Source organism: Ornithorhynchus anatinus, chromosome 7 (genome assembly GCF_004115215.2).
Source record: "Ornithorhynchus anatinus isolate Pmale09 chromosome 7, mOrnAna1.pri.v4, whole genome shotgun sequence".
Lineage (NCBI taxonomy): Eukaryota > Metazoa > Chordata > Mammalia > Monotremata > Ornithorhynchidae > Ornithorhynchus > Ornithorhynchus anatinus.
In genome coordinates, this window is record NC_041734.1 from 15984643 (window position 1) to 15999418 (window position 14776).

Consider the following 14776-nt stretch of genomic DNA (forward strand, 5'->3'; position numbering starts at 1 on the left):
AGAGTAAAGATTGCCTTATGCTTCTGCCGTACCCTCTGAAGCATTTAGTACAGCAAAATATTTAAAATACTTTCAGAATGTGGCTCTAGCTGTGTTCTACTTTACTACATTTTGTTAATGCTTCATCTCCAAATGTGGTGGTAATCCATATTTTAATGGTGTTGGCAACAGCTTTGTATTTCACCTTTTTTGAGACTGCTTAGGGGATTTGGATATTCTTCTTGAACGCAGAATCTAGCGTTTGGTAACTTTAGTAATAATAAAAGTGCCTACATAGTGCAGAGAAGTGTAGAAAGAATACATGGGTGAGAAATAGGCATGGTCTATTCTCACAATCTGAGAGAATAGAGGGGGGGAGAGGGTACCGGTGACAAGCCACGTAAGGAAAGATGAAGCAAAACACTAAAGCAGCAAAATAGGGACATAAGAAGGATAAATATCAAAGATTAAAAAAGAGTACCAGGGTCTTGTGGGTAGAGGAGCAGACTTTTCAGGTTCCTTGAGGCTCAGAGTCAGTCAGTCGAATTTATTGAGTGCCGGATGTTTGCAGAGCACTGTACAAAGTGAGTGGGAGTGTACCATATAACAATATGACAGATACATTCCCTCCCCGCAGCCAGCTTGCAGTCACCAGCATCTTGCCCACCAATACTTAAAGCAAAAGCCCAATTCCATTGCCTCTCTGACCTCACTTTCCTCTACTGGCAGGTGAGACCGAAAGCCCCAGACCCCAAAAGATTTTGTGCTTTGCATACAGAAGGTGCCTTTAATGGTAATAACACTAAAGTCAGGAAACATGATAGACTATCTGCCTTAATCCAGCATTTACAACTATTGTCGTCCAATCAGTATTGTGTGGTTTCTGTGTGTAGAGCACTGCGCTAAGCGTTTGGGAGAGTACAGTATAATAGAATTGGTAAACACATTCCCTGTCAACAGTTAGCTTGCAGTCTACAGGGGGAGACAGGCATTAATATAAATAAATTACACATATGTACTTAAGTGCTGTGGGGCTGAGAGTGGGATGAATACCAAGAGTTTATAGCAGTCATCACCACAGCTGCTTTGTACACGGTTGGTGCCCAGTAAATGCTATTGAATGAGTGAGGTTAGAGTGTATAAACAGGTGGTCGTTCATATGATTGAAGATCAACTCACAGTAGCCACTGTTGATATTGTACATTGGAAGGGTACAAGTTCAGAAATGTGAAATAGCAATTTATTTATGGTATTTAAGTGCCTACTATGTGTTGAGCACTGTTTTACGTGCTGGGGTTGATATGTTAATCAGGGTGGACACAGTCCCTGACCTACATGGGGCTCGGTATAAATTAGGAGGGAGAACAGGTATTTAATCCCCATTTTACCCATGGGGAAACTGAAAAACAAAATTTTTTTTTTTTAATGGAATTTGTGCTTAGTACGTGCCAGGCACGGAACTAAGCACTAGGGTAGACAATTGTGGTGATTGGTAATTGTGGTATTTAAGTGCTTACTATGTGCCAGGTACTGTACTAAACGGTGGGGTGGATACAAGCAAATGGGGTTGAGTACAGATCCTGTTCCTCATAGTGCTCACAGTCTTGATCCTCATTTTCAGATGAGGTAACTGAGGCCCAGAGAGGTGAAGGGACTTGCCCAAGGGCACATAGACAAATGGCAGAACAGGATTAGAACACAGATCCTTATGATTTCCAGGTCTGTGCTCTATCCACTTAGCCATGCTGCTTTTCTTGTGATTCACTTGTTTCCTTCATATGAGAAGTGAAAGCAAGTAATCTTTTTGGAAAATATATCCACCTCTGGGGTGGATACAAGATAATCAGACCGGACACAATTCCCATTCCACATGGGGCTCACTGTGTAAGGGACAGGGAGACCGGAAACTAAGGCACCGAGTCGTGCCTTAGTGATGTGTTTGAGATCACACAGCAGGCGAGTGGTGGAGCCAGGATTAGAATCCAGGTCCCGACTCACTGTCCTTGAGAAGGAGGTAATTCATTCATGAAAAGCCCGTAGGGAGGAAGCCTTTAAACATCGTCCCTTAAAGAATAAAGAAGTTACTTAATAGAAAGTGGCGGTAACCGAATTGAAATGTTTTTATTTTCATTTAAAAGGGCATTCTTCCCAAGGCTTTTCTTCTTGGTGTCTGTGGTTTGAAATCTTATGTAAAATTCAAAAATATGGTCATAAGTGATTATTAGAGCTGCTTTATACCAGATTTATTACTAATTTGGGGATGGGAGTAGAGAGCATTTGGGAAGAATAACTTTTAGATTCGCCTTCTGCCCCAGAGGTATCGTTATTTCTACTGTATTTGATTTGGGTTCTCATTATTAATGAATAAAGTTGTTGCCTGGATCTTTCCATTCAGTAATGCAGTCCTTAATTTCCCTTCCCTACTGAGCTAGGAAAAAATTAAAAAATGGCATAGTAAGGCATACATCGGTTCTGTACTCCTGTACTCCTCTCTTCAGCTTTCGTCATTTCCTGACGTCCAACCGTTTTACCACCCTCCCCGCTGCTCACTGCTTTGGGCAGAGCCATGCCAACGGCATGGTAAATAGGGCTGATACTGCGATTGCACTGGCCTTAGTGGAAAAGCCCCCCCTGCCCCCAAGGGACAGGGACAGTATCGAATTCCCACCCATATATTCTTTTCCAGTGCTTAGTCCAGTGCTCTGCATGCAGAGAGCCCCTAATAAATACTTATGCTGCTATTACTACTACCAGTACTACCCTCTGGCCTTGCTACTGAGAGGTGGGGAGAAAGGCCCATTTGGGGGGGGTGCAGATTCCTAGCACTTTTAGGGTACAGACCCCTCCCCACTCCTCAATACTGAGCACGTCTCTGGGATTTTTAAAAAGGCAGAATTTCAGCTCTGTCGAGGGCACTAGGTGCCCGCAAGACCCAGATATGCCATATCTTCTAATGTCTTGCAGTGCCTATCTGTGGCGTTTTCTTCACGGCCCTAAACTCTCACCTCTCCTATTATCTGGTTTGGCACTGGACAGAACGCCATCCACATCCTCTTGGGGAGCCTCCAGGAGCCAGCGGCCCACATTATGAAATAGCTAGTGAGTTAGGGTTCACAGTCTGTCCGTGGAACTTAAGATCTCTGGGCCCCTTCCGGAACAGCAGCCAAAACTGGGCCCTTTAGCCGCTCCATATGCTGTTGACTGTTTTGCCCACTTATGCTATGAGAATCAGCAGAGTCTGTTACTTACCAGTGTGGAGTTCAACAGTTCAAGCCGTTGAGGAGGGAATGTCCTTCCCCAGACGTAACCTGACTATGAAGATGATTTTCTTAATGTTCAAGGGAGTTCAAGGGAGGATAATGTGGCAACGAAGATTGGCCCATGAAAGTTTTCTTTTGCTCTTCGGACTTCCACCCTCCCTCTGAGCCGGTGGCATTGGAAATGTGGTGCAGTGTAAGATAACCCAAAAGAGCAGTATTCTGTCAACCCGGACCGCAACACATTAAGGAGGCTCTTATTGTTATTAATAGGGAGAGAATGATAGCAGGGTACCCTCCTACTGCTAAATGGCGAACTGACACTGGGAAAAACAGACACTTTAAAGACGTAAAGGATAGTCTCAAAACACGTGATGTAGCAGCAGGCTATAAGGGGGTCATGCAGCAAATAAAGCAGCGTGGTGAGCAGACCAAAGCAAACTCAATTCTCTAATGATCAACAGACACTTGAAAATATCCCACGGTTATGACAGGTTTCCACTTGCATTCTTTATAATCAAATTCTAGGTAGAACAACAATAAATCACTTTGCTTTGAGTTTCAATCAATTATTAATAATTGAGTCGCTACCTTGTGCAGAGCACTGGACTAAGTGCTTGGGAGAGTACAATGAAGGTAGAAGACAAGGTCCCTTCTGGCTAGAAACAAACAGGTTTAACAGGAGGGATGGACTTGTGACAATTTTCAGCTAAGAGGAAATGCTTAAATAGAGTGGATAAATCAATATGGACAAGAGCACACCAGGAAATGGGGAGTGTCAAAAAGCTGAATTGGTGGTCAGAGGGTTGGAAGAAGAATTAATTGGGAGAAGTGTAGTGGAGAAGGTGGGATTTCAGAAGGGTTTTGAAGATGGAGGGCTGGGGTCTGGTGGGTGTGGAGGGGGAGTTACAGCCTAGAGGGGAAGGCGTGAGCCCAGGATTGAAAGTCGAAAGTCGAGAACCAGGCACAGAGGGAAATTGAGCTTTAGGGGAATGGAAAGTGCCAACTGGAGTAGGAAGAGCAGTTGATAAATAATTGGGAGAGAGCTGATGGACCACCCTAAAGCCAGTGGTCAGGAGTTTTTGTTGAATGCAGAGAGGAATGCGTAGCCATTGAAGGTCTGTGTTCAGTTTCTCTTGCTCACTTTTGGTGGGCTTCTCATTGACCCTCTAGACCCTAAACTCGTTGGTAGGGAATGTGTCTATCAACTCTGTTATATTGTACTCTCCCGAGTGCTTAGTACAGAGCCCTGCACCCAGTAAGTGCTCAATAAATGCAGTTGATTGATTGACTGACCCCCTTTAGCTTAATTCCCTGTCCCCCAAATTCAAACACTTCTTTCAAGAGCTAGAAAAAAGGCACACCCTAATTTTCTAAAGGTTAAGAGAACCAAAAGACTCTGTTCAGTAACTAAAATGTAATTACTGCCTCCAAGGAAGGTTGTGAAACTGCTCACAGATGCATTTCCTGGATATCATAAAGCTGATACAAAATTTGGCATTCTGTTTATATTTTAGCCATTGAAGGGTAGAAGGAATTAGATGATCTTTCCAGTCTTTTGGTCCAAAGAATTTCCTGTGACTACTCTTGCATTAAAGTTCCACGCTACACCGAAGAAGAGTGTCTTGGTTACTGGCTTTCCTCTTTGTTCAGTTTCTAATTGTGACATTGGCCCAGAAATCAGAAGCTGGTTTATTTTGCCTTTGTGTAATCATGCTGAAAAACTGATTTTGAAATCTTGGAAGTTTAATGGTTTCTCACTGAGTAAAGAACTCAGAGCATTTTGAAAAACTTAGTTTTGAAGTTTAGTAGCAACTTTTAAAAGTTGACTGGCTGCCAGACTACTGGGAAATTTTGATTGAAGGGCATTAAGTTCAAATGTTTAAACAATTTGAAGAAGGAATTAGCAAAATATCTTAACAAAAGAACTATTCCAGACCTTTTTTTAGCTAGTATGCCATGTATTGTACAAATTAATGGCTCAATAAGATCCCTTCCCTCAAAAGGCTTACTATCTAATAGAAAAATCAAGGCCTGGAAAATTAGACTGAACTATACCGAGTTATGGTTATATAAATGTTTTTCTTATTCTGGGCAATTGTGCATTCAGTGGGGAAAGCTGCTATAAGAACTTTTTTCGGGGGAAAAAAAGGATAAGGGAAAGTGGCATATTTTTGAATGGCATAGGTGATCTTAATCAGACTTTTTTGAAACCTCTTTTGATTTTTGAATCAAAGTTTAGTTTTCCAGCTTGACTGATTCCACCCATTTATTTTTAGCCTTAATAGAATGTTCACTATGTTTTGGTTTTGAGGCTTGAAAGTGGAAAGGATTGTCCAGTATTTTATTTTTTTTGTCTCCTCTATCACCCGCCAAGCAAGTGTGCATTTTGTTGACAGTTGCATCAGTTGGCAACTTTAAATAGGCAAAACGGTACAGCAGTAAAATGTATTTCTATGTCTAATATGCTGTGATTTTTCTCCCCCTTTTAGCCAACACCTATCTCTTTATGGTACAAGCTCGAGGTATAATGCTGAGAGAAAATGTGAAAACAATAGGACATATGATCAGACTATATACAAATAAAAACACCACTCTCAATGGTACAGGTAAGACTTGTTTTCTCTTTAAAATATATTGTTTTTATTTCACAAGCATAATGTCAGTATCTTAGTTTAAGAAATTAGCTTTAACTTGTATAAATTAAATTTCAGTTAAAGCCGAGAGCCCCAAGTAAATATATTGTAAAGATGCTGATTTTGGAATTGTTGGGTGGTAACCTCCAATGTTGGACGTTAAGAACAGGGAGAGTATGTTTTCGCTTGTCTTGGACCTCAAGAGAGCTGCTAGATCACCAATATATAATCAACTGTCCCAATTTACCTTTGTTACTAAAGATAAATTTTTAGACATATTTTAGTGCAAAATATTGTATTTTGCCCATGCTTTTGTTTCAGACACCGAGTAATCACTGAGACTATTTGTTGACTTATGTGATCAAGTAATCTAAGAAGGAAATTTATGTCAAGTGTAGTTATCTGGGAGATGGGTGGAATATTCACTGTAAATGAGAAATGAGTTTTTTGTGGTCAAGGTTTGGGTAAGAGTAGGTGTATTGTATGAAGATAATTTCCTGGTTGACTCAACACAAACCTAAAATCTGGCCCCAAGTTACTGTGAATGGAGACCTTTCTGCAACCCTGTGCAGATAAGGATAGTGTTTCTAAGAGCAGAACTCTGGTCTCCTTCGGCAGGACCTAAAGGGAGTCTAAAAGTGGGCCAGGGCAGAAGGAACAGAGGGGAAGAAGATGTTGGGGGGTGGGGATTGGAAGGGAACGAAGGCGAGGGGAGACAGGAAAAGAAGCAACTGTGTGAAGACAAAAGATATAAGAAGAGTACAGTGTGTCAAACATCTAGATAAATCCTTGTTTGTGGGAAAAATTTAGCCACCACCCTTTGGGATGGTCTAAAGCTTTTACCAAAAATTGTATGAGATATATTTTGTTGAGGTAAGTTTTTTGTGTTAATTTTATTGAACTGAAAACCTGAAACAAGCAGGACTGCTCTACCAAAAGTTTCACAAGCAGGACTTCAGTGTTTGTTAAAACACGTGCTTCTGGGAGTGTCACAGTCTAAGCAAAAAAAAAAATAGCCTCAGTGGAGCCCATTGTGGTATTCTCTATACCCACATTATTACTTAAGCTACGTTTATTTTTAAGATTATAGTGCTGTAGCTGCTTATTACAGTTCCAGTACACAAAAATAACCAAAAACGCTCCTCTCAACCCACCATTACACCCCTGTTACATGAACACACACTCTCTGATGACGTTGTCCTTTGACCCGAAAACAACACCGCCATTGGGGAGGTGGTCTTTATGGGTGTGGCTGTCGTTCCAAGCATCTCAGGCTAAGTGGGTCTCTGAAAGTACAGATGGGTAACTTTTCTGGCCTTCCTCAGACACCATTGATTAGGAAGGGAGAGCCTGAGTTGATTGTAGTGATGTGATGGATCATGATGAACGGTTCACACTCTTGCCCACTTCCCCTCTGCCATGTGCTCATATTGAGAGCTGGTAAAGGGAGAACGGTTGCAGCCTGTGGTCCCAAAACAGAATGTGTTTTTGAAAGTCTTTTTTTTACAAACAGGTAATTACTACTTTGCTATTTCCCTAACAGCTGCTTTTCTAAATACTCCAGGTAAAAGCAAGTGGAATCATAATGCAGGGTCATGACCACGCCTGCCTCCATCTTTTCAAAATAATCCATTTTTACATTTTTGTGGCATCACTGTCCAGTTGAAACCTGTCTCACTGTTTTCTCCATTTTAAGCTTAAGGAATGTCTTAATTGGACAGACTAGGAGACTTCAAACATATCTTAACCATTTGAGACAGTAGAGTGGAGACCCTACGAGCTGTCTGGGGTTTAATTGGTCTTTGATCACTGTCCTGGCAACACTCAAGGGACTGGTGGTCTTTAAATTTTGGTGGGGTCAGAGAATGTTCTTTAAAGTCCCAGCGAGGGTTTATAAAGGCTGAAGTAAGGATTGTCAGTACTTAATAACTGACTATCAAAACCCAAGAGGGCTTTCAGGCCACTGGAATAGCTATGGAAAGCAGTAGGGATAGGTCAGGGAGGAAGCTCTTGTTAATGAACTATTTCACTTCCCCATTTCAGCTGTTTTCTTTTGGGGCAGCAGGGTACATTCATCCCTGAGGTGATCGTCCCTCAACAGTCAGACTGGGGAGGAGGGATTACAATAAATTAAATACACACATAAAATACAAAAAAGACAGATACAACAAATTCAAGAGAGAGGAAGATACTGCAAATTCAAAAGTAAGACTACTTCATCATGCCATACTGCACAATTAGTTAATATCTCTGATGATTACTTTATTACCTGACACTATGAAGGTTTTTTTTTTTTATTCTTTGGACCTCCAAATCAAGAGCCCATCTTAGAAATAGTATGTGGAATTCTGAATTTTCAAACTACCTTTCAATAGATTCTCAACCTTCTGCTGTAATTTACCATTAAGGAGCCAACCTCTTTTGATCAAACTGAAAGTCTACCTATGTTGCTTAGATCAAATATTCTACTAATGTAGATCCATTGAAGGAAGCGACCAGGGTTCCTAGAGCTCAGAGTGGAATAGGGCTGGCAGGCAACAGGATTGTTTGTGGTGGGGGTAGGGGGTGTAGAAAAAGCTGCAGAGAAGGAGAAAGGTGAAAACCTGGGATGAGATTCAAAAGCAGAAGGATGTGAGATGAAAAGTGATATGAGTGGATGGAAGATGGCCAAAGGTGGCAATAGGAGGAAGGACCAGGATGCGTGACAGATACAAAATGGCCGGAGTGAATGCCCAGTTAGAAATGTTCATGCATTTCATTCATTCAGTTGTATTTATTGAGCTCTCACTGTGTACTAAGCACCCGGGAGAGTACGTACAATGTAATGTCCGGCTCATTCCCTGCCTAAAACAAGATGTTGAGCTCTGAACTGAGCAGTAGGTAGACAGTAGCTTCCAGCCCAGCCGGTACCGTCGACTCCCCAGATCTCCCACCTTGGCTGCCTGGAGCAGAACCCTCCCCCCCCCCCCCCCCCCCTTGAGTTGGAAGGTAGGGGCAGCTGGAGTAAGCCATACCTCACCTGTTCCTGCTGCTCAGCTCTCGCTGTGCTGGACTTCCAGGAGTTCTTGAGCCCTGCAGGGATGAAAGGAAGACTGCTGCTGGTTAGCGTGTTGAGTGGAGCTAGGAGGGGAACTAGTCAGGAAATGTAAGTGACGATTCTCAAAGTGGACGGGAAGGTCACGTTCCTGTTGAAAGTTTGTTGTGGGCAGAGAACGTGGCTACCAACTCTGTTGTATTGTACTCTCCCAAATGCTTAGTACAGTGATCTGCACGCAGTAAATGCTCAAAAAATACAATTGATAAGTGGAAACTTTTGGCTACTGCTGCAGAACTAATCAGGGAATGGAAAGCAGAAGAGCAGATGCAAAGGCGTTAGAGGTTTGTGAGAGAGTGTGCTTTTGAGAATGTGAGGGAGAAAGGGGCTGCGAGGGCTTTCTGATTTTTCTAACTACCTTTTCAAGGGGAAAGCCGAAAGCATGACTGAAAAGGCAATTTTCCTTTTTTAATCCATACGAAAAAGATTTATATATAAAACTGCTGTCCAGAGCAACTTCCAACTGAACCAGAATAGGAAAAGATATTTTCAAAAAATACTGTACTGTTGCTAATTTAGCATGCCTGAAGCCCAATATCCTAGGCAAGTGTATTGTACTGTTTTTGTCAAAAATCAGATGTCAGGATACCACCTCAAGCTTGTACATCTTCCCGTTTCCGTTCAGAAATTGGAAGTTTAGACAATGATGTTGGATTTACCTTTTAGACAAGATTTGAGATCAAGCAGCAACGGCGTGCCCTAGGGGAAAGAGCCCAGGCCTGGGAGTTGGAGGCCCTGCGTTCTAATTCTGGCTCCACCACTTTTCTGCTGTGTGACCTTAGGCAAGTCACTGCACTTCCCTGTGCCACTGCTTCCTTATCTCTAAGATAAGAATCCAATACCCATCCTCCCTCCTCTGTAGACCCTGAGCCCCATGTGGGACCTAATTATCTTGTATCTACTGCATTACTTCATTCAGTGCTTGGCCTGTCGTATGTGCTTAGCAAATACAAGATTTATTATTATGGTCAAGAGAATTGTTTTTGTTGACTCCAGCCTTTTACATTAATCCTTTCACTGTGGAATCTGGTGTAACACAGGGAAGGCTTTATAGGAAGCCCTGTAATGAAAGGAGGAAGAATAATATTGGGAGGAACTGCTAGAGTAGAGGCAGTAACTGCCGTTGGCAGAGTGTATTCACTAGCTGGTTTGGTTATGGAGGCCAAAGGCAAGTCAAGGCCAAAGCAGAACTTCTGTAAGTGTTATTGGCCATTTTTTATCAGGGGGAGAAGCTGGGAGCAAAATTTGTGAAGATCAGTCAAGACCGCATCACCATCAATGGTATTTATTGAGCGCTCACTGTGTGCAGAGCACTATACTAAATGAACACTGTACTGAATGCTTGGGAGAGTACAGTACAGTAGAGTTGGTAGACTTGTTCCGGGCACAGAGTGAGCTTACAGTCTAGAGGGGAGGCAGACATGTATATCAATAAGTGATTTATAATACATAATTCATAGCTGTATACATAAAGTGCCGTGGGGCTGAGGGTGGGTCGAATATCAAATGTCTAAAGGCCACAGATAGAAGGGCAAAGACGACGCAGAAGGGAGACAGAGCTGAAGTTTAGTCGGGGGTGATATGGGGGTGATGTTTCAGTCGGAGGCAAGTGAAAAGGAGGGGAGAGCCGGGTGAAGGAGCAGTTCTCTCCAGATCCCCTTTCCTGTGGCTGATAGGGAAAGGAGGGGAATCAGAGCGGGCAGAGACTTGGATTTCTTTTTGCAGGGCTCTTTTAGATGAAATAATGTCTACATTCGGCGTGGTGGTGGTTGAGCAGAAGGAGGACAGGCTCAAGGACTCAGTTTAACGTAACCTTTCAAAAATGTTATTTTCCAGAGAAAGTAGTGATTATAATAGATCTCATCTTACTCAGTGAGCCCTGTTCCTTCCTCTGTTTGGAATAGCTGTTGTTGGGGCTATTAAATTATAGTCGGCCCAGAAACTCAGTCAGTCAATGGCCTTTTATTTCTCCAGCTGGTAAGCGTGCTTATCTGCTGATGAGACAGCTTAATGACCGAAAATTTACTAATCGATCTTTCAGCAGGAGTAGACCCAGAAGTTGCAGCTTTAAAAATAGCATTGTTGTTCTGTGTAGGACCAGCAGCCGATCCGTCTTTTAAAGGCAGTCGCAGACTGCCCCATTTGGAAGGAACCTCAAGATTTATGAGGCTAAAACTGCCCATTGTTTTCTTGGGTACAGCTCAAGTTAAGTAGCTGAGAATGAATGAAGTTGAAATTTTTTCAGCAGCTTTAGTATTTCCATTTTTAGGTTAAGCATAACCTGAAACACCCCTTGGAAACACAAAGACAATCGAGAGAGAGGAGAAATTGTCATCTCATTGAACTGACACACTTTGGATCCCTCTCCAGTCAGTCCCCTGTGTTTTAGCAAGGGTCTAAAATAGAATATTCTGTTTTTTGTCAGTAGTCTCCTTGTTCTATATCCAGGGATCTTTCTTTAATGCTTAATAGTGATTTCTAAGTGAGTCTATTACAGATATGTTGTTCAGTTTTTGTTTTTCCACCATATATGTATGGGTGGCCTCAGGGCTAATTCATCAGACTTTGCTGGCGATCAGAAAAACGCAAGCACTTGTTAAATGTTTCGGGCTTTTCATTATCCAGTGGTAGATGGGTTGAAAGGGAACTGAGCCCCCGCTGTCTGCTTTAGTTTCTTCTTTGTTTTTCTGCCTTCCCTCCCCCAAACTCTCATATTCGATGTAGATTCTGAGACTATTTGTACCTGCCAAATCTCTCCTCATCCTCAGGAATAGAAATGAACTGAATCCTGTCATTCACAAAACCTACAGAGACCATATCTCAGTGCAGTGGGGTCCCAGTCCAGAAACTGTGGGCTTGAATTCTGTCAGGCTTAGAACAGTGCTTGGCATGTAGCAAAAGCTTAATAAATGCTATTATTATTATTATTACCACCTACAGAGGTGGGATTGGAACTCTTGGCAGCTGGCTGCCTGGAACTCTAGGAAAGAGTGAAGGTGACTCGGGGATGCAAACTAGAAGTGCCGTGGCCTCGTGGAAAGAGCTCAGGCCTGGGAATCAGAGGACTTGGGTTCTAATCCCAGCTCTGCCAATTGCCTGCCGTGTGACCTTGGGCAAGTCACTTCTCTGTGCTCAACTTTCTCATGTGTTAAAATAGGGGGTTGATTGCTGTTCTCCCTCCCACTTAGACTGTGAGCCCCATGTGGCACAGGCACTTTGTCCAACCTGCTGAACTTGTATCCACCCTAGTGCTTAGGACAGTGCTTGACACATAGTAAGCGCTTAATGCAATGCAATCATACTATCGATTCAGAGTGTTTTTCAGAAGACCAGAGAAAGTGTTTTGAAATTCCCGAGTGTAAGAGCATTAAGGTGATTCATTGGCTTTAAAATAACTATATTATTTCTTTTTTTCAATGAGATTACCCTGAAGGCAATAATTCAAGTGATTACGTTCCTCAAACAACAATGTATCTTCCAGAAAACTTCACCTATTCTCCATTCCACCCTTGCCCAGAAAAGCTGCCTTATATGAGTAAGTTTATTCAAATTTTAATTTACTATTCTCCTACGCGGTATTTGTTCAGTGCTGAAGAAAAAAAATCATTGGCCACATTGCCTCCCCAGGATTTTCCTCCTCTCTAGCTCTTCTCTCCAGGTCTTCTATTCCCTTCATAACGGCCCACTTTTATTAGAAATGGGAATTTATTGCAGAGTCTAAAGTTGCTGCATTGCTAAATCCACATTTGAAAATGTTGTTTGTACAGAACAGACTAGTGTAACTAACATGTGAATATTAAAGAGATTTCTGGATGATGCTAGCTGCAATATTGCCTAGATAAATTCAAAGAGGTAGTAAAGGAAGTAGCATTATTGGTAAGGTGGATTAAAGTGTCATGGTTTGTATTTTTAGTTTTTATTAAAATTCTAAAAATTCCTACCTGTTATCTCCATTTCTTTCAGGCTCCAAATCTGGATCTGTGCTGATTTTTCTAGCAGAGATAAAATGTTTTATCTGTGTTTTATACCATTTGTGTCTTTAAGAAGCTTGCAGAAATATCTAAATCTACTTCTAATGCTAATTCTCTTAACATATTAGAAGAGTTAGATAGGTGAGCGTATGAAAGACCTATCAAAACCCTATTCATTTTGCAAAAAGGCTAATCTATTTCCTTTGTAGAAGTTCTCTTAGCTTTTCCGGATAACAAATTAGATATCTTTTAGGTAATTTTAGTTGAGCAAATGTGTACTCTTTTTTAAAGGCTCATTTTCAAGCGCACCTTTCATTCTGGCCTTGTCCCATTTCTCATTATAAGTGCTGATTACGAAAATATGAAACTATCCAAGTGGATTTCAGAGTACTTCTTAAAGCTAATGTTGGAGTTTCCAGAATGTATTATTTTCGTAATGTCCACCCACTGCTATTTTACTTGGTCATTCAGGTGATGCAGATCTGCACACAGTAAGCGCTCAATAAATACGTTTGAATGAATGAACCAAACTTTTCTGTATTGTGGTTGTTTTTTTTCTTGTGGGCTTTCTTTTTCTTCTTAGTGTTAGGCACTGGGTATACATGCACAAGTAACCCTATTATAACTAAGATTGGTGAACTCCACCTAGGTTCGCCACACAATTGGATCTGGTGACCTAAATGCCTGGCGAACACAGCTGGGGTGGAGATACACGGTTGTTGGCGCAGGTATGCCCATTGTCGATATATTTGCCTAGTGGTAAGCAAAGAATAATCATAAAAGCCCGATAAACTTTTGGGATTTAACTCCAACATGTACATGTTGTTAACTAATTTGTGCCACACAGTATTTGGGTTTTTTTTCCCCCAAGTTCAAAAGGAAAATTGATCTTTTTCACCAATATCCGAATTTAACTTGGCCTTGTTTTCTGAAATGGATTGTATTAGAGGGACATCCATTATAAGTGCTTTGAGGGCAGGGATTATGCCAGCCAACTCTTTTGTACTGTACCAAGGAGCAATGTGGCCTAGTGGAAAGAACACAGGACTTGGGAGTCAGAGGACCTGGGTTCTGATCCCAGCTCTGCCACTTACCTGCTGTATGACCCTGGGGAAGCCACTTAAATTTTCTGTTTGTTTTCTTAGCTGGAAAATGGGGGTTCAGTGCCAATTCTCCTTCTTACTTGGAGTATGAGCCCCAGCTCTTAGAACAGTGTTTGACATGCAGTAAATGCTTAATATATACCCTTAAAAGGAGCCTACAGTCAAGAGGAGGAACTTGCAGCCCAGAGGAGGTGCTTAAAGCCCAGACGTTCTCACAGCTGAGAACTCATGAGGACAACGACCTCCTTTGCTAGCATGAAGCTGGCAAGTCTGCCTCCCAGTGAAAATAATTAATGACTCCTGCAGAAATGAACTCCTTTTACCTTTGAAATAGAAAATGGCTGGAAAAAAGAGGCCTGGGGGCTGTAACGTGAATGGAAAGGGCAAAGAAATCCTTCATGTCAGGTTGCTTCCCATGAGAGGTGTAGTAACTTTTCACATTCTCATTACAGCAAATTTTACCCCAGTACATCGTTGGAAATACCACAGTAGTAATAGAAAATGACATGAGACATTAGTTTTGAGATCGAAGGAGAGAATAGGAAAATTACGATTTCGTGTTTATTTGTGGCCTAGACACAAAACGTAAAATTAAGCACATTTTTACCTTAAATCTCCCTGTAAATGGAAGTTAAAATTTCTCACAAACCTCTATAGAAAAATTTCCACTTCTACAGCAATTTTTTTGCGTCTGTATTTATTGTTCCAATATTCCATGGAACAACTGATGGTCCAG

General features: G+C 41.7%; 1 protein-coding gene across 3 annotated transcripts in view; it reads left to right on the forward strand.

Annotated features, from left to right (window-relative positions):
- The window catches only part of B4GALT6 (beta-1,4-galactosyltransferase 6), a 52312-nt gene that overhangs the window by 20391 nt on the left and 17145 nt on the right, over positions 1-14776 (forward strand). For 2 of the 3 annotated variants that reach the window (XM_029068896.2, XM_029068894.2), the window contains exons 2-3: positions 5729-5845; positions 12388-12501. In XM_029068896.2, coding sequence (XP_028924729.1) covers positions 5729-5845; positions 12388-12501 — 231 coding nt within the window. Of the gene's footprint in view, positions 1-5728; positions 5846-12387; positions 12502-13586; positions 13666-14776 lie in introns of those variants that run through there. The other variant, XM_039912488.1, reaches the window with a different exon arrangement.